This window comes from Neltuma alba, unplaced genomic scaffold, assembly GCF_004799145.2.
Source record: "Neltuma alba isolate B1F8T4 unplaced genomic scaffold, ASM479914v2 tig00012650_pilon, whole genome shotgun sequence".
Taxonomy (NCBI): domain Eukaryota; kingdom Viridiplantae; phylum Streptophyta; class Magnoliopsida; order Fabales; family Fabaceae; genus Neltuma; species Neltuma alba.
This window is the reverse complement of record NW_021637085.1, coordinates 1-19,594: the sequence shown is the minus strand read 5'-3', so window position 1 is coordinate 19,594 and position 19,594 is coordinate 1. Positions and strand designations below refer to the sequence as shown.

Below are 19,594 nucleotides of genomic sequence, written 5' to 3'. Positions count from 1 at the left end.
CGTGAGCTCATTTAAATATCGCATAATGATTGTACGGAACGAACACCCAGCGGCATTTGCGAGTCTTTTCCAATAGGCAGCTTAGCTTACACAAAGCCTATGTATTCAGATCCCCATGCGTTTTTGGCAAAAAGAAAAGATGCCCGTGCGTTTTGATGAGTTGAACAAGACCCTAATTATCCACTGCAAAAAGTACACGTCACGATACGTACCGCTACCACATGTATCAGGTATCAGGGGAAGAGTAGGTCTCCTTGACGTTAATGTTGCTACCGTTTGTAATGGGTATGTAAATAATATTTGCGCTGCGTTCATCCAGATGACTCGAGCTTCTCCGATGATAGGCTTCCAAATTGTTCGTTCCATTTTTCGTAAGCGCCGAGCTCATTTGAGGAAACAGATCGCCTCACCTCTTTTAGGGCATCCATAAAGTCCTGCACACCAATGCAAATAAAAGGTTTCGAATTAATCAAGCCGACTTTTTTTTTTAAAAAAAAAAACAACTTGATTTTGCTTAGCTGTGAACCTGAAGAGCTACTGGCCGCATATCTTCCTTGTTCAACTTAGTAATTTCAATGCCCTTCTTTAAAGCCTCTCTTAGGGGACCCATTGAAGCATCCTTCACTAAATTTTTCATGTCTGATCCCGAATAACCTAAGAAAGAAAGTTTACGAAAAAATGTTTAAAGAAATTATTAAGAAGAAAAGGGAGGTTATTTAAATTAACAGGCAGTACCACGCACAACTAACTATAAGTTACTTGGAATACCTTCCGTTTTGTTGCATATGGTATCAATCTCTTCCTTTGACAGCTTGAATAGTCCGTCCTTCTCTAGGAGGTTACGTACAATCCAGGCTCTTGCCTCTTCAATAGTCATGGCCAATACAAATAAGTTAGCCACATAGTGCTAAATGCGTTTAAACAAAATGCGATAACCATAATAATTAGCACCTGAGGATGGCAGGGGAATACATAAGTTAGCCGCATAATGCTAAATGCCTTTGAACAAAGTACGATAATCAAAATAATTAGCACCTGAGGATGGCAGGGGAATATAAAGTCTTTTGGTAAGACGCCTTCGTGCTGCTTCATCAAGCTCCTGGGGACGGTTGGTGGCCCCTATAAAAGTACAAGCCCAATCTATTTTAACAAATAGGATGGCAACATATCTAACGCAAGGGAGAAAAAATCAAGACCACAGGTAAACATGCGATTGAGGCACACTGGCATCAAATTGAAGGGAAGAAAGAACTGAGCTGCCCTTGAAACTTGAAAAGTTAAAAAGCGTCTGTAGGTAAATTAGTGTTATTTACATTAGCACGTAAGTTCAACCCCTTCATATTTCTCTAGATATTCCATGCACTTCCAGAAGCATGGTCATAAGTTTAATTATATATAGACACGGTTCTATCATTACTGGCGTGATGTGTCAGAGGTTCATGTTCGTGTCACTCCCTCGTCAATTTATTGAAATACTAAAGCACCTTACCAATGTGATAGTTGACAGTTTGTATCGCATGTAAGGAAACCAATTATGTCTACATATTTGTGTTTCCGCATAGTTAAGACTTTGGAACTCCCTTTCTGTGTCGAAGATTAAATGATGAAGTTAGAAGCCGAGAACACGTTGCAACTTCCAGATATGAAATCAGCTTCTTCTTATTGTAGAAAGAAATAGTGGAATACACAGATCTCTAAATTTTTCCATGCATAATATATTACCGAAGAGCCAGCTAGTTAAATCTCCTGTTGTCTGCAATATATAAAACGAATGAAGAAATTAAACCCAATGATTCAACAATTACCTATAAGAAGAACCTGCTCGTTACCGCTATCAAAACCTTCCATTTCAATGAGAAATTGTGTCTTTAGCCTTCTGCTTGATTCATGTTCACCCTCTGACTTACGCTGCAACAAACAAATTTATCGGCAGAATAAATGGAGAGGAGAAAGGGCAGGAGAAAGGGCAACATACGGTATAGCTGTAAAAATTAATAATTAAATATCCATGTGGCAGCTTAGAAGCCCAACGCATTTTCCACCTCAGCACCATCACTCGCCATGAAATTCTACAATATATAGATGATAATGCTAAACTTCAAGTGAACATTGTCACAAGAAATCTAGGACAGTGAGCCTGTCAATGTCATCTCCCTGAACGTTAGCCTCAAACAGCCACGACATGGGTACCTGAGATAGGAGAGAATCTATTTCATCGACAAATATAACAGCCGGCTGGCGACAACTGGCAACTCCAAAGAGGGCTCTCACTAGTTTTTCACCTTCTCCAATCTATAATAATGACCAATACGTATGTTAGATATTAAGGGCGTGATCTCAAGGATATAACTAACCTGATGGACTCTGTTCATGAAGAGTCTATTGCACTAGTATTCAATGGGGGAGGGTGAAGCACTTAAAGTTGTAAGAAACAAATCAAAATCTTTTGCGATATTGGCAACATACCTTAACAAAGATTGCAGACATGCATCTAAGTTATGGGCGTTGCAAAAGGCTTGTTTCAACAAAAAAACGCTTTTGGGAACTAAAAACACATTCTAGAATGCAAAAGGCTTATACATTCGAAGAAATATGTTCAAAACAGACAGTAAAAGTTTACACATACCCACTTGCTTGTCAATGAACTCGCCGATATGTAAAAGAAGGTTGCCTTTGCCTCCCCTGCTATGGCTTTTCCTATCATTGTTTTACCAGTTCCCTAGCATTCAAGGTTGTAGAAAGAGTGGAGATCAATGAGTGCACAGTTTGCACATATTACAAAATTATGTACTTACTGGTGGACCAAATAAAAGTAATCCTCTCCCAGGAGAGCGGCATCCCTTAAATATATCAGGACGTAGCAGAGGCCATATGACCATCTCAGTGACACATTTCTTGGCATGCTCCAATCCCGCTACATGTCATTAGCGAATAAGAAGAGTATAATTAGTCCCGGTCAAAAGCAAATTCCCAAAATAGTGAACATAAAAGAAGGTCCAACAGTTATCTGTATTACCAATGTCATTCCACCGGACATTAGGATCTCTATCCATAATCTCATTGCTAACATGTTCGATAAGGCGAGGCTCTATATTCCTCAATTTCTCAGGAAGCTCTCCGTCAGGACCACATAGCCCTTCCAAACTAAAAGCATGTTGTGAAACCGATTAGGAAGTGAACGCATAGAACTGTACATCACATGATCAATAAACAATCATAATTCATCAGACTAACAACTATTGGAGAAGGGAGAAAAAAACATTGTGGGAGAATCCAGAACAACCAAAAACAGTCTTGATATCTGCAATAAAAAGAAAAGGGCGTATTCAACCTTTTTTTTTTTTTTTTAATTTTGGGACCTGAGTATTCAACCTTGTTCAAGTCAGTAAGATAACGAGACCTACAGAACACTAGGGCCCAGTAAGGTAAAGCAAGGATAAGAATAATCTGACCACCATTAGATGAGAATCTTTTGAAATGTGTTGCAAATTTATTTTGGTGATATACTCTGGTAAGATCAAAACAACACTTAGCAATCAACAAAGATGCAAAAACCACAAAAAAAAAAAAAAAAGAATTGACCCTGAGAAGATGAATTTACAAGGAAAAGCAGACTGAGAAGTTAGAACATGAACAGATCAGATTGAAGGTTGCGCCACTGACCATCTCTTTGTTGAGTCATCCAAAGTATCATCACACTTTCCAGAAATCCGTGATGTCATATTTCCATCGCCAGTTCCATTGGATTTAATAGGAGGTACAAAATTTCCACGTAGGCCACGTCGAGAAACACCATATGATCTCCCACTATATACCCGATTCAAAGAATTGTTATCATATTGGGAGACAGATGCAGTGGGTGAGCCAATCCCTTCTCGCTTCTGCCTTGTTTCCATTTCCTGCGGGTATAAAATAATGTTATATTACTACACGTGGTGATATTAACTCGGAGGAGAATATGACATACAAACTCAGACCAAAAACTATTGGAAATTCGATGCTTGAGTTTGCTCACTTTTACTACTTTTAGCACGGTTCTTAATAGTTATTGAACATGAAGGCATTGGACTTTGAGCAAGAAAATCCCATTTGGCAAAGAAAAATGTGCATCTAAAACTAAAATTAGTTTCCACGAGAAAAGACATAGCAGAAGAGTGAAAAGCGTTGTAAAATATGTACGAACTTTAAACAATTGTCTAGAATGGGTATGCTTGCACTCATAAAATAGTAACTCCTGCACTCAACACTCACACACACACACAGAGTGTGGACAATATAGTAAATGATACCAATTTAGCTCTGGCAGTAACAAACCCACTGCCACAGGCATCAGACTTAGGTTCCTCATTGCTTGAAGGCGACTTCACGTTACTAACTTGGGGGCTATCAGTTTCCGAGTGCACACGCTTTGTTCCCAGGATTCCGGAAGTTCTTTCTTCGCCTTCAGTTTTCAAGAAAGAAGAGACAGGATGAGCCTTACTGTGGCCACCATGTGACAGCGGCTTTTCAACAATCATGCAGTCCTCAGATCTGTTATGTTTCCAACTCAATTTGGAACTACTATTAGACCTCAATGTACTTCTCCCGTACATTGATGTTAGCTTCGTTTGCAAGAATTCTTTTGGCATTTTCTGAATGCTTTGTCTTGCTTCTCCAGATGATCACCCTAAAAACAGGAGTGTTGCTCATTGAGAAAATCATTAAAGCAGCTATCTGGAAGATTGCCATGCATAAAAGTTATATTAAAATAAAGAACACAAGAAATTGACACAGAAACAGAGCATCCGCAACCTGCAGGTCAACAGAAAAGAGAAGGAATTAGGAAGAAAAAAGCCGAGAGAGAGAGAGAGAGATTTTAAATACTGTGCCTAAAAATAGATGGAGACCGTTTATCAGCATATATTCAGTATAACCGATCGATTCTCCACCTTTTCTTTGGACTCCTTGAGAAGAGCTTGGAAGTACTTCGACTTCTTAATTTTCCCAATGTCAATATCTCCCGTTTTGCCAAAAATACACCCTGGAGGCTTTTTTGCTTGTTCAAACGCTTGGCTGAGGGAATGACACAATTAGCATCAGAACACAACTTGACATGAGCTATATTCTAATCAGAAGAATTGACAGGAAATTGCTGAAGTATCCGTTCAAGGCATCAGCTCCAAAGAAAATTTAAAATAGTCCTATTTCCTAGTTCACTCCGTACACAGAAAGCAGTGATCACATTAGGTTCGGAAAATGATATGACACGATGAACCAGCAAATAAATCATAACCGTATGCACTTTAACATTATCAGCACCCCACAATCAATCGTTAGGCTCTCACAAAACAAAAACATATCAAATTAACCTCTTAAGACCTCTGTGACGTGCGAAAGCACCGTATTGACCGGTTATGAGTAACTAAACTAGAAAACATCGAATTTCATAAGCTCAACAGAGGCGAAGTTTACTGGAGATGAAGACAGGAAAAAAATAAATATACCGATCGGAGTCTGGAATGAGGGATCGACGAGCGGTGTCGATTTTCCCCAGGACTTCACGGCGAATTGGACGTATATAGGCTTCATCGACATCGGAGTGGCAGTGAGAGTCAAGAAAGCCGATGAGGCGAAGCCCGAGGATGTACGCCGACTCAAAATCATCTCTCTGAAGGGCAAGATCGGCCCCGAAGAGAAGAGAGTGAAGCCTCTTGAGATTCTCGTCCGCTTGCTTCCTCCAGCATTTTTGTTTGGGATCATCGTTCTTCCCTGGAAGAGAAATAGAAGGAGAAGCAGTAGCAGAATGGCGGCCTGGAGATGTGCTTTGCTTGAGCTGCCCCTCTCCCGCCATTTTCTTTCCTTTTTTTCTGCTGCCTCGGTTCGAAATGTTATCCACGCGCGCACATATTAAACGACCAAACAGGCCGCGACCAGCCGGACACGGCGCAAATTCACCTAAATCTCCCCCGCAGTGGTTTGAAATGCGAGTCGCCTTTTTTTTTTTATTTTCCTGGCGACAGAAATGCGAGTCACATTTGTTGAATGTTACATTTAAAACAAAAGGAATGATACATATTTCTAGACTATTTAGGATTTTAAAAAATCATTTTGAAGGTACGTATGCATTTTCTTTTCTTTTTTAATTTGGTATTTATGTATTTTGTTAAAGCGTAAATAAATTAATCACTCTCATAGATGTACATAACGCTGACTCGAATGCAATTTTTTTTGGGTACAGAAGGTAAAATCTGAAAATAAATTAGAACTTTGATTCAAATTCAACTTTTATCGTCACTTTCCAATAATTTGAAATAACTTTGACTAACTTTGCTCCCAAAAAGAAAAAAGAACCTGATAAACGTCTATTAAGAATTCGGGTCTGGAATGGGCCGTTTCCAACTCGTAACATGACAGGTGAGAGCAACGTGCTGTGACCAGTAAATCCCAAATTCGATGGGCCTTGAATGGGAATTCATAAGCCCTTTTTTGTCAGAAAATGAAAATTGATGAATTCAGGTTAGTAGATCACATATGGCTTGATGTTGCTGAATTAATTGGCAGTGAAGATTTAATGGGCACATGATCAGAGCCTTGGCAGCTCTCCACAATCTCGAGTTTCTAATGCGGCGGAAAGGAGTGAATAAAGTAGGATTACGGCGTCGTTTGGGGTCCAGGAGGCTTCAATAACGAAATTCTGAATTGATTTTTAAGATTTTGCGCAGGAGAAAACGAACCTAATTTGTGGGAGTGAACAATGATTAGGTTAGGTGGCAAACCCACAGAAAGGCTGAAAGCCACGTTAGTGGTGGGTGGTGACTATGATAACTGGCTCGGTGCTTTTCTGTGGAGAAATTCTGAGAGAAATCTCCACCAGAGAAAGGACCAGCCGAAGCAAAATAGAAAAGAAAAATAAAATCCAGCAGCATTTGAAGCTGAAAATCTGCAGAGTCAAAACATTAAACGAAAAAGTTTACATCAACAAGCTCCCTAACATCGAACCGACGGCATATAGATGCATCAAGTCACATCAGCAACAAAGATCGAACGAGTCGTGGAGACAAGTCCTGAAAGTCCTGCAAATCTTATTGGGAGATTCCAAAGCCACTCTGCTTATTCCTTAATAATAATCAGACCTCAAGCTACCCTCACAGCACAATTGTGAATGAAGGGACTAAGCTTGGCGTTGCCAGATTCAATTCGCCGCCACTGGAGCTCCTCAGCGGAAGGATCAGGGCAACAAGTGTAGATCGTCAAGCCACGCCCAGAAGAACACATAGCAGTCGCACCGATTACGAGCAGCTCATTCCCCAGAGACTTGAAGGCCACGCCCCAACCTCCTTGAGCACTTGCCATCACTGGAACTGTTCCTAACTTCTTCCATGAGTTGGTTCGCTTCAGATACGTTTTGAGCTCGTTGGAGGAGGCGTCGAGCGCGTAAAGCTGATTATTGGCGACAGCAACAAGTGGTGGGGACCGGCAAACCGACACAGGAATGTCTTTCAACATGTCGGGAATTGAGTTCCAAGTGTTGGTTTCCTCGTCAAAGAATTCCCCACAAGTCAGGACGTTTTGTTGCTCATCTTGTCCCCCAATTACATAGAATTTTTTGTCCATGTAACAACCCGAGCAGGACTTTCTCTTCCGATTCATCCTAGGCAGAGATTCCCAAGACTTGCTCTTTGAATTGTATTTCTCAGCAGAGTCCAGGACTTGAGAATAAGTTGTGGTGTCTTGACCACCTGCGACGAAAGCATAGTTACCAGAGGTGGCCGATGCAAACAGACACCTAGGATTGATCATGGAGGGAGCCTTCAACCATTGGTTTGTTTCCACCTCGTACTTCCAAACAGCAGCTCCATCGAACTCCCTGCCTGAAACAAACAAGTGGGAGCCTGCAAAGAATGACTCCTTATCTCCGTGTGTGAAATTGTAGTCCGATGGGGTAAAGGGGAGCATCCTGCAAGATTCGAAATGTTCATCGAAGACCCACCAATTGGTCTCTCCACTTGCTAACATGAACACACTGGGCTCTTTGAACCCTATTTCTCTCCTGATTTTGATGATTTCACCACTCTTCACAAGGGCTTGAAGCCTCTTGTTCAGAAAGCATAGTTTCCAATGCTCAGATCTTGGAAGCCTGGCCAAGATCAGGGTCTCTAGCTCGTCGCTCAGAGACGGGATATCATAATCTGCATCCTGAGGTTCATCAGCTGAGGAACCACCTCCCCTGTTCTCCATAGCTTTCTTCTTCTTGCTCGCCTTAAAGCTACTTCCAGTGCTCCAGACAGGCAATGTTTTCTTACTAGTCCTGGTCATTGTTATAGTCATATCAATATCATTTCTGAGCCACTTTGCCTCGTTTTCCTGGATAGTCAATAATCTGTATTCAGGAAAGTATCAGCACAGTAGCAATCACTAGCGTGAAATATGGGGATTAAAGAACTCTGAAGACAGAAGCACACATGTATACACTCGTTTAACAGACACTTGGCCTTTCATCAAAGATTGATCAGTACCATTCGCCGTTTCACTCAATCTGATGCTTGAAGCAAGAGGAAAGCTTATTCTTTGCCCCGTCAAGAGTCTAACAAGCAAATGACTAAATCACAGGAAAAATCTTCTCAACGGGGGGAAATGACAGACTAAAGAAACAACTTACAATTCGGGAGTAAACCAAAATTCAAGAACCAATGCCTCTACACGAATGTAAAAGTAAATCCCGATCAATTTCTCAACCGGCGGCTGAATAAACATGAAACCTCCGAAAAGATGCTTACCCATATGACAACCGAGCAGAAAATCAACGAAACTTAATCATGGGTCGATCGTGGATCATAGATTAACACATAAAGATGCACAGGGTTGAAGGAAGCGGAATGGAGAAAGAAGACAACGAAGCTCTAAGGCAATGGAGTGCCCATCAGGAACATGAAGCAAGGCCGCGAAAGGGAAGGGGGAAACGGTCATAGGAGAAGTCATACATGAGGGGGGGAAGACAAGAGAAGGAAAACGCCAAGCGCAGAAACAGAGAAACAAGCAAGAAAAACGAAACAGTAACAGAAGAGGAAGGTTACAAATGAACAATTAAGAAGTTAGGCGAGGCTAAACCTATCTGGTGCTACCGATGGAGGCAAGTGAAGGTGAGGTTGAGAATGAACAGAAGGAGCGTGAGAAGAGACGACAAGAAAGAAGGGAGAAAGAGAATGGAGGGACGAGGCCATCAAGGGGAGAGAGGTAACACAAGAGACGCCCACATGACGGGGCAGAAACTGGAGAACTGGAAAATAGGGCTTGATCAAGGAAATGCCTTGTGCCCTTTGGCTTCGGCCTTAAAATACACCGAATGGAGTTGTTAATTAATAATACAATCAGGTTAAAGGCTGAAAGTTGTTAGAGCAATTTTCACGAGTCCCTTTGAAATTTTCAATAATTTCTGCTCTTCTTTTGCCAGAATAATTTCGCTCTTCTTTATATAAAGAAAAGAAAAACATATCATAGCTAATGTTGAATATGAAGTTTTTGGTGCTAAAAAAATTATTACTACCTCCGGTCCTATTTATAAGACTTCGTTTGCAAATTATAAACGAGGTGCTATAATTAAGACTGGAGGTAGTATAAGTTTTATTGGTGAAAATAATTGGACAAATTTTCATACACAATACTTTGCAAATTTTGCACACACATTGGTAAACCTTTTACAATTTTCCAAACTAATTAAAAGGTTGTGACTACTTGTGTTTGTTAAAATTTAAAAGTATTTAACCACGGAAAAAATTTAAAAGTAGTGCTAGTCATTTAATTAATTATTATTGGTATTATTGCATTCGGAAGTTGTAAAAAAAAATTGCGGAAAATTATTCAATAAGTGTATATTTACTATAAAACCAGAGGGGAAGTTATTGGACCAAAAAGGACGAGGATGGAATTGAATAACAGACAATTAAGTGATGATTTTCCCATTGATAATACGGACGATGAAAACATAAAACGTAGAGAATTAGGGTTTGTTTGATTTTTGTTTTAAAAATAATCTTTTTTTTAAAAATAGAAAAACAAAAACACTTGTTTGGTAATTTGTTTTTAGTTGATTGTTTTAAAAAATAATAATAATATATTTTTAAAAACTGAAAAACCAAAATAACTTTTATATGTTTGTTTGTTGTTGTTTTTGTGTTTTTTATTTTTTTTGTTTTGAAAAATTGGAGAAATTTTCTTTTCTTCTTCTCTACTACTTACTACTTATCACTACCGGTAATAACTACTACTTATCAAAGTGTAATTTTTTATATTTTTTTCAAATTATTTTTCAGACATAAAACGTACAGAATTAGTATTCTGTTTCATTTCTGGATGATTTTTACTTTTACACTATAGAAAAAGATAATTAGTTTCTATCGATGATGAAAGATGCTCCTAGTTTTATATTAAAAAATAGATAAATAAATTTCATCTAAGTAACTATGATTTAGGACAAAGAAAGTTCAAAGCACCACAGTGAGAAACTGCTCTAAACAGTGGCTGAGCTGTCAAGGTCCAGAGTTAATTCAGGAAAATATTTTTGTATAGGTCTTCATTTTTAAAAACAAATTTGGCGTTTAATATAATTTATATTTCTAAAATCAACTTATTTTGATCCGTTTAATTGATTTTTTCAATTTCCTTATATTTATGGAAATCTATAGAAAAAATTGGGGAAAAATTAAGTCAGATCACTAATGCTCTGAATTATTCTGCACACAAAATTTGTAAAGTGATGATATTTTCCCATATAAAAATTTAAAAAAATATTAAAAAAGTTGTTGTTGAATTTCAAAATTCTAAATTAGTATTAACTAATATACTCGTAAAAAAATGACTACATTCAAAAAGCAAATGACAAAACATTTTTAATAATTCCTGATTTGAAATTTTGAAATTTAATAATATTTTTTGGATTTTTTTTGAAAATTTATTCGATTTTTTTTTCACCAATACAATTTTTAAAGGATTTTCCCCCGGTTTTTTTTTATTATAAAACATGTATGTTGAGTTGGGCATCACATCGAGTTCGCCGCATGGAATCATGAAGAGGCATGTTTTATCCGAGTCAAAATCGCCCGCCTAAAACGTGCACGAGCCAGCCCGGGTCGGGTGAGTGCTAGCGGTTTGGAATTTTTTTTTCCTGCTTTTTTTTTTTTACCATTAGATCAACATATTTTAATTATTTAGATTTTAAAACCGAATGCATCATATTAATTACTCCTCCTGTCCTTAATATAAGACCCATTTAACCAATTTGATAGATTAAGGAAGTTAGGTAAGTTAGTTAATTATAAGAAAAATGATACATTTTTCCTAAAACACCATGATCATCTTTCTTAATATCCCCACTCCCTCTCTACTTAATTATGGTTGAGGGAGCATCCATAGGGGTAATTTAGAGAAAATTGATAAATATGATAAATGGGTCTTATATTTAGGACCAAAACCAACTCAAGAATTGGGTCCTATATTAAGGATCGGAGGAGTATCAAGTACCAGCCAACAACACTGTATCTGAGAGTATTATTAAAATTATTCAAATTATACAAAAAAAAACTTGGGTGATATTAAAATTTTTACAAAAAAAAATTATACAAAATACTAACACACAGATTTCATCAATTTGGGCGATATTATAAGTTTTTCCAACTTAATTTACTATAGATTGCATAAAATTGTTAAAATAATTCAAATATCTATGCCAACCAAGTGCCCGGTGGTGTCAATTTTGCACGTAAGCCACAATAGCTCAATAATGAAGGCAAGGTCCAGTTACGAAGATTCCATTCCCCACAATATTGGCAACAGTAGCAGTGCACATTTAATTGTTTAATACTAATGCCCAGTCATTAGTAGATACTTGTATTTGCAAAAGGCAGAAGATTCTCGTAATCTCCAAACACTTTCATACAGAGAATAAAAGTCTTTTTTTTTTAATGCCAACTTACAGAGAATAAAAGTCACAAACTATTATTGCTGACGGTCTCGGACGTCCAACTAAAACAAGCCTATTACTATTCGTTAGATCGTTCTCGCTGATTATTGAATATATACTGTCCTATATATGTTTTTAGATTTTTTTTTTTTTATGTAGATATATAGGGGAAGGGTGGGAAGGATACGTAGAAATACTGTCAACACAATCGGATATATCCATTTACATTATTTTGTTAAAAAAATACTTAATTTATTATTTTTGTCTGATAATATTTAATTTCTGTATTATAAGATGAGTGCAGGTGAGTCAACTTTTATTTTCAATCTTTTTTTTATATTTTTGTGATATTTTATATTATATTAAATGAAATTGATATTATATATATGTGTATGTATATATTTGGGGTAAACATGAAGATCTTGTGCATATTTTATTCATTCAAGTGGCGAACCATATATAGCAAATGTTACCTGCTTGGTCTTTGAAGGTTTTAGACGGAAAATAACATAGGACACGGGCGTGCTGTGCATATATATGTGTATGGTACTCCTCCTTGTAAGGCTCATTTTATAGTGTAGATTATATTATAAAATGAATCTTATATTTATGATTAGATGGGTAATCATTGAGTTACTCATCACTCCATTAAAAAAAAAAACAATGCCTGGTAACTTCTACACGAATCAAAAGTTCATCATGCCTAAGCAGAAACTGAATTTCTACACGTTGTTGTTCTTATTCTCCATCACTTTCAACCTAGCCAGTGATCGAAAACGACGCTGATTATGTCATTCTAATTTTGGCCCGTTACTCGAATTTAATTTGTAAAAGCTCTAACATATGTCTAATATATATAGGGAGGGGGGGGGTGTGAAAACGATTGGGATTTTTTTGATGATACTACTCCGGTCTTTAATATAGGACTCAATTTTTGAGTTGGTTTTGATCATAAATATAAGACCTATTTATCATATTTATCAATTTTCTCTGAATTACCCCTATGGATACTCTATCAACCATAATCAAGTAAAAGAGGGAGAGGGGTATTAAAAAAGATGATTATGGTGTTTTAAGAAAAATGTGTCACTTTTTTATAATTAACTAACTTACCTAACTTTGTTAATCTAATTAAATTAGTGAAATAGGTCTTATATTAAGGATCGGATGAGTATAATTATTTTAGAATTTTGGTGTTCAAATTAAATTAACAAGCTTCGAGAAAAAGCTGGTGACCGTATATGGAGAAGCGTTACGAATGAAAAGCTACGTGACTGGTTAGTAATTAGCGAGGCAGAATGGGACACAACGACCGCGCGATATCAAAAACAAATACAATAATAAATCACTACTGTGTCCCTATACGTTTTGTTGGCTGATTCGTGATTATTGACGTAAGAAGGAATCTCAAACACCATTCTCTGTTTCTGCTCTTTAATGCTTCGTTAGCTCATTTTGTAAACTAGCCCAATGCTTTTGACGAATATGTGTGTCTTGCGTGGAATCCACAAGAGCTTAACAATGGCCAACCCTGGCCACCTATAGCCGTGAACTCTGCCATGTATTTTTTGTGCGGTATTACAACATATTATCTCTGGTTTTAAGGTTTTGTTGACTTTTATTTTGATTCTAAATATACGACCTTAATCTATTTTATTCTCACATTTATATTTTTTTCCAAAATAGTATTTATAATAATGATAATCTAGCTAATACACTTAATTAACAAGGATATTTTAGGAATGACAACACCTATTTCTTACAATAACTAACTAACTTATTTATTTAATCTACTCAAATTAGTCAACTAACTCTTATATTTAGGAATGGAGGTGGGTATTACCTCTAATTTGGTTCTAAATATAAAATCCCAATCCATTTTGTCTATAATATTTATTTATTTTTTTAATATAGTCCTTATAGACTTATAGTAGTTGTATATGTTAAAGGTTCAATCAAATTATAGTTTTAGCTAACATGTAATTAACAAGGTATTTTAGAAAAGACAACACATAATTATTATAAATAACTAATTCAATAAACTTTCTTAATTTATTTAGATTAATTAACTAACTCTTATATTAGAGATGGGGTAATATGACAGGAGAGTGTTTAGTTCATGTAACAGGAATTAGTCGTAACAAAGCTAAGTTAGTTTCACACGTGTACAGGCTATCACCATTTTTGGGCGTGTATCATCCAACAAAGCTCAACCGCCTCTTCCCCCCTCTCCCCTTTTCTAAATCCCTGTGTGCGCGTGTAATGATATTAGAGCCACGTATTAACATGTACATTCACGTGTTTATAAATGTTTTTACTCTGTAATTACATGAAGGAGCTCAGTAAATGGCGAATTATTTTGGCGTCGAACAGTTTGATTTTCAACTAATGACCCAGAAGATGCCACGTCGTAAGCCGAAGGAACTGCGGACCAGGGGATCAGGTATCCTTTTAATTCATATATTCTGGTCTTTTGGTTATTTAGTGATGAGCAAATATTCAATTTTTAGTGACTTCCACTGATAGTTGTTTATTTCCGCGTATGCTTTTTGCTTTGTGTTTGCGCTAGAAGGGGTGGGTTATTTATTTATTTATTATTTGAAATGTTTATCAAACTAGAGAGCATTAGATCAGTACCATAGCAAGCTTTATTGCGGTTTAAAAAACAATGAGCCAGCTGATCAATTTGATTAACCCACTAATTCCTGTTCTGATTGATTAAACAATCGCTTCAGAATCAACCACTTCAAACCAATGTAGTTTTGGAAGTAGACGAACAGATAACCTAGAAATGCATATATCTGCCTCTATATGACTAAAAAGAAGCCGATATATATAAATATATGTATTAGTTTAAAATTTAAATCTAAAAGGATGCTTCTAATTTGATATCCTATATATACATGCAGAAATTAGGGTCAATTCGTTTAAAATAAAAATAAAAATAATTTTGAAGTCGAGAGGTAAAAATGAGATGAAAATAATATACATTTAATTAATTTTATTACAGGTAAATTATTTTTAGCACATTCACCGTCTCTACTCTTTACATCAGCTCCCAACAACTCCTTTATATTTAGGGGGTGTTTGACATTCTCAAAACCGCGGTTTCAGAAGCACTTTCCGCAAAACGAAGTAAACTCTTTCACATATTTACTTCGTAATCCGTAAAAGCACTTCTGAAACTATGGTTTGGTTTCTATCCAAACACTCCCTTGATAATAAATCAAATATATTTTTTAATTTTCAATGAACTGGGTTTATGACGGGGTCAGGATTGTGTTTTTTGGGGGGGGGGTATATATAAAAGCCCTCATAGGACGGAGGCTTCAAAAGTTGAAGAAAACGAAGATTATGATAGGGCGACAAAAATTAAAGTAAGGTGTTATTAATAATGATGCATGCTTTTAGGCTTTTTTAGCATAGTTTAAGAATAAAGAAGGCGGGATCGTTTCCTGATGCAGTGAACCTCACATGGTTTTATGTAAACAGTGAACACCCACCATCACTCCACACACACACACATGCTCTCTCTAGGGAACATAACAGATAACACGCACCACCAGATCACTTTCGTTTTATTGCTACGCTCTCTCATCCCCTTTCATACGAGCTAGTGCTTCGTAAAAGCTCCTTTACTAACTTTAATGATCCATTCTACTTGCTGGACAAAAAAAAGTGGAAAGTGGAAACTATGGATGCTTGATCTCTCCTAATTTTAATCTCAAGCCAGCCCGGGATTAAATGAGGATCATATATACGGGGTTGCTTGAATTAGCTTATTTTAAGTGATTTTGTACTGTGCAAAACAATATACGATGGAAATTTTATTCATAACGAGCAGAATTGCTTTTTCTAACTGATTCTATGTTTTCCTATCAAATGAGTTTAATTAATCCAGGCCTGATCTCTTTTTCCTATTAAGTTGTCAAATTTCCAGGCGACTCAAGTCCTTATTAATCACCCTGCAGGCAATTGATTCCTCTTTTGCATTATTATTTGGGCAGATTTTTATAATTAAACAACCATGCCCCTGTAATCTCAATTAAATTGCCAACCAGTTAGTTATCAGTTATAATTTCGACAGAAATTACTCTTCGGTCCTTAATATACAACTCATTTAACTAATTTGATTAATTAAGAAAGTTAGGTAAGTTAGTTAATTATAGAAAACATGACATGTTTTCCTAAAACACCATAATCATCTTTCTTAATACCCCTCTCCCTCTTCTACTTAATTATGGTTGAAAGAGTAGTATCATAGAGGTAATTTAGAGAAAATTGATAAATATGAGAAATGAGTTTTATATTTAAGACCAAAACCAACTCAACAATTGGGTCCTATATTAAAGACAGGAGGAGTATTATTTCTAACTAGTGCTAACCAACTTTGACCCAAAAAAACTAGTGCTAACCGGCGTAGGCACCCAAAATTTCTATATCTATATGCGCGCGCGTGTACACACACATGTATACGATCTTCCAGATTCGTCAAGATCAATCCGTCTCTTCGACTCGGTCGTAAGACATTATTAAAACCACCAGATTGAGAAATTTCGGTCGAAAAAGAGGCTTTATCGTATTAATTAGTCAATCCATTGATTAAAGGTCCGTTTGTACAGAGGGAAATGGAGTGGAAAGGAAAAGAGCTCAGTTTAAAAAAAAAAGAAGTGTTGACCCCAAAAAAAGAAAAGAAGAAGAAGTGGTATTTAATTATTTTAATTAATTTTTCTTAGTCTTTCATCAAGCTTTCATAATTTCATCTTTTTAATTTGTTTAAATTCAGAATCATTAAAATTTGTCTATAATTCTTTTCTTCGATTCTTCCATACCTAAGCATAGGATAAGTGTTATACGTAAACAAAGATGGTTGTGGCCCTTGTGGGGATCTACACCACCATAGAGGAAATGCTAGCGACCCTCACTTTCCAGTTAAGTACATTGTTTCTAGCTAGGCCGACTTAATTTGTTGTTGGGGTTTTATATATTTTCTTTTAAATCAAGAAGATTAATTGCCTTCTCAAAAAAGTAAGCACGAAAGTTGTTGGAGGCATATCTATGTACACGGCCAACTTTCTATTTTCAATATTATATCACATAGTCCCTCCATAAATAGCAAAAAAGACCATCTATAGAAGTTATAGACTAATAAACAATGACTTGGTTCACGCCTTGCAACGTTTCCAGTGGTAACATAATTTTGCCGATGATATATGTCTTGTCATTAATTAGTGAATATTGCACAGATCGACGTTATATTAAGAACTTGTGCGTGCATGGACAAAGACACGGAATAAGGAAAGACGGAGGAGGATATCTGAGATAACGTGGTCGACCCTCCCCTATAATATACAGCCTTTCACTTTCTTCTGCAGGCCAAGCCAAGGGCGGATCTTCTAGGTTATTTTTCTGAACTTACTGTTTTTCACCTTCTCACCAGAGTGGTTTAAACAATATTGCTTTCACATCTTCCAATGCGAGTTTTTAAACACGATTCTTCGCAATCCTTTTGCCTGTCAGTGTGGGTATTTATACGTTTAATGGACCTATATTGAGATCCAAAAGGAAGTTCCAGAACATACACTGCTTCGTTAAAGGGAACGATATCTGATACTATTATCTCTGCTGTAACGGTGCCTCTAACTGGCTCTTGGAAGCGCCCTAGGGGCCTGCCATTGAACTTGGTCTGTTTGAATTGTGACTTAATATTTTGTAATGGTGGGCCCTGTATATGGTGTTTGAATTGTGATGGCTATTTGGCGTGCTTATGCTTTCCATGCTGGTTCAGTTGGGACGGGTGATAATTAAATACTTACATAATATATATTGATATTATTATCTCGTGTCAACTAAACATGAAGGGAATAATTAAAAAAAAAATACCGAACCATTGTATTTTTATACTGTGAATTAAAAAGCACAAGTACAAATCAATTGCTTCGCTTGTAAACCGCTTAAAAATTTAACGAAACATTCATAACACGTTTTAACAATATTCTTATTTATTTTCCTTTGGACTTTTCTATCATTCTCATCTCTACCCCGCTAACTATATTCTTATTGAAAAAAAAATCGTGCTAAAAAGTTGTTAATTTTTTTGTCATTAACTAATTTAAATTATTTCCTATTCTCATCGGAGTTGTTAGAGTTTATAAGACGCACTTTGGATTTTGGTTCAAAATATTCGTTTCTGCCGGGGGGAAAAAAACAATGACAAATGCAGATTGAGTTTTTTTCCCCCCCAGAAACGATCTGATTGGTTGGACTTTTCAGCCCAGATTCCGGCCCAATTGAACAGAAGAAAGCGGCCAAGCCCAAACAGACTAGTTTGATGGGCCTGTGCCGCATTCTGGACTAACCCCTCATCATGTTTTCCCCATCGCTCATGGGTTTTTAGGCTTTTGCCTTCTTGTGTACGGGAAAAAACCCACGCTTCGCCTCCTGGTTCCGTGGCTCGCCCTTGCCCCCACAGGTCTTTTCCTGTTCCTGGACGAGCTCCAATCAAACGGAAATAATAGGGAGCTCCGTAATCTTTTCCCGACGTCGTGGACCCGTCCATGGCTTCCTCACTCCACAGTTCGATCTCTCTCCTCTTCATCGACTCTCTTTCCGATTCAGATCCAGAAATGTGGTCACAGTTTGGTCCCCAAGACTTGCCACACATGATATGACCACCTCTCTCCTTCTCCTATGTCGACAGAGTTGTCCTCTGTGATCTGCCATCTCTCGCTTATGCCAACATCGTCTTCTTCAAATCCACAGGCAATGTGCAGGCGGAGGAGGACGACAACGAGCCCGAGGAGAAAGGCCGCTCTAAAGGTTCCGAAGATAGATTATGAAGGTTGGTGTCATCAGGAATGTAAGATGAGATGAAGCGCTAGTCACGCGAGGCTGCTAAGCGTAGTTCCCAAAGGTTCACTTTTTGCTGACCTTATTGGTCTCGCATTTTCATTTGCTTAATTGATTTTGGCCACGTTTTGACGCTGAGTTTTATTTTCACGAGGGATTTCCTATAAATTTTATATTACAGAATAGAAGAGAGGATAGTGAAGCTGGAACTCGGGTGGAAGTTTGGTTTGTTTTTGAGAGGATGGGATGTGCAAGTTACTTGGAAGTCTGCAGATAATTCGTGGTGTTGAGTCAATAGCATAGCATGTCGAAGAAACAATCGAAAGAAAAAGGATCATCAGTAAGTCCTTGTATTTCCTGTCACTAGCTTCTTCGTTACACAGCAGCAATTTCTATGTTTCTATTTCCACTAACACAAGTCTTAATGGCTAATGCCATGGCCTAAGTCGTTTAACACCAATGATTAGCTTGACTCTGGCTGGACTGTCTAAGATTTAGAAGATTGAAAAAAAACAAAAACATTATTCATATCTTTGCACATTGCATTTTTATATGATGTTATTTCTTTGCCAATTGCAACTATTTGCTGGTATTTATTAACAGTAGGTTGGGAAGCATATATCTGTAGAGGCAATTATCCATGTCATGATATCAGACACTTGTGTGGAGCTCTCCACCTGAAAGCCGTAGGCTTCCAAGTATAATTATCTGAAGAACGTGCTCTGAAGCGGATCCAATCATGGAGAGCAAGCTCCATGTCATGAACTTGCTTCTAAGATCTTCACAACAATTGGCATGCATGCTATAAAC

General features: G+C 37.2%; 2 protein-coding genes across 3 annotated transcripts; both read right to left on the bottom strand.

Annotated features, from left to right (window-relative positions):
- Positions 1 to 150: 150 nt before the first annotated feature.
- LOC114729610 (ATPase family AAA domain-containing protein FIGL1) lies at positions 151 to 5,976 on the bottom strand. The gene is made up of 13 exons (XM_028916641.1): positions 5,484 to 5,976; positions 4,898 to 5,052; positions 4,290 to 4,648; positions 3,664 to 3,899; positions 3,017 to 3,144; positions 2,796 to 2,914; positions 2,627 to 2,719; positions 2,191 to 2,292; positions 1,806 to 1,908; positions 1,036 to 1,119; positions 769 to 864; positions 527 to 654; positions 151 to 434 (listed from the first exon to the last, which is right to left on the bottom strand). The coding sequence occupies exons 1-13, from the start codon at positions 5,828 to 5,830 to the stop codon at positions 312 to 314; spliced, it is 2,073 nt and encodes a 690-aa protein (XP_028772474.1). The 5' UTR covers positions 5,831 to 5,976; the 3' UTR covers positions 151 to 311.
- A 682-nt stretch (positions 5,977 to 6,658) lies between these two features.
- LOC114729615 (F-box/kelch-repeat protein At3g27150-like) lies at positions 6,659 to 8,625 on the bottom strand. Of its 2 annotated transcripts, none has more exons than XM_028916647.1 (2): positions 8,496 to 8,625; positions 6,659 to 8,359 (listed from the first exon to the last, which is right to left on the bottom strand). In XM_028916647.1, the coding sequence occupies exon 2, from the start codon at positions 8,305 to 8,307 to the stop codon at positions 7,114 to 7,116; it is 1,194 nt and encodes a 397-aa protein (XP_028772480.1). In that variant the 5' UTR covers positions 8,308 to 8,359; positions 8,496 to 8,625; the 3' UTR covers positions 6,659 to 7,113. The 2 variants fall into 2 exon arrangements, with proteins under 2 accessions (XP_028772480.1, XP_028772479.1); XM_028916646.1 differs by having other exon boundaries at positions 6,659 to 8,343.
- Between the last annotated feature and the right edge of the window lie 10,969 nt (positions 8,626 to 19,594).

Bases quoted from the DNA above. Each gene is read 5' to 3' on its own strand.
- LOC114729610 (XM_028916641.1), bottom strand. From the start codon at position 5,830: ATGGCGGGAGAGGGGCAGCTCAAGCAAAGCACATCTCCAGGCCGCCAT. The intron at 4,649-4,897 runs GCTGATAAACGG...CATCTGGAGAAG, and splicing joins ATCGGTTATACTGAATATAT to CAAGACAAAGCATTCAGAAA. The intron at 3,145-3,663 runs GTCAGTGGCGCA...ACATGCTTTTAG, and splicing joins GATGACTCAACAAAGAGATG to TTTGGAAGGGCTATGTGGTC.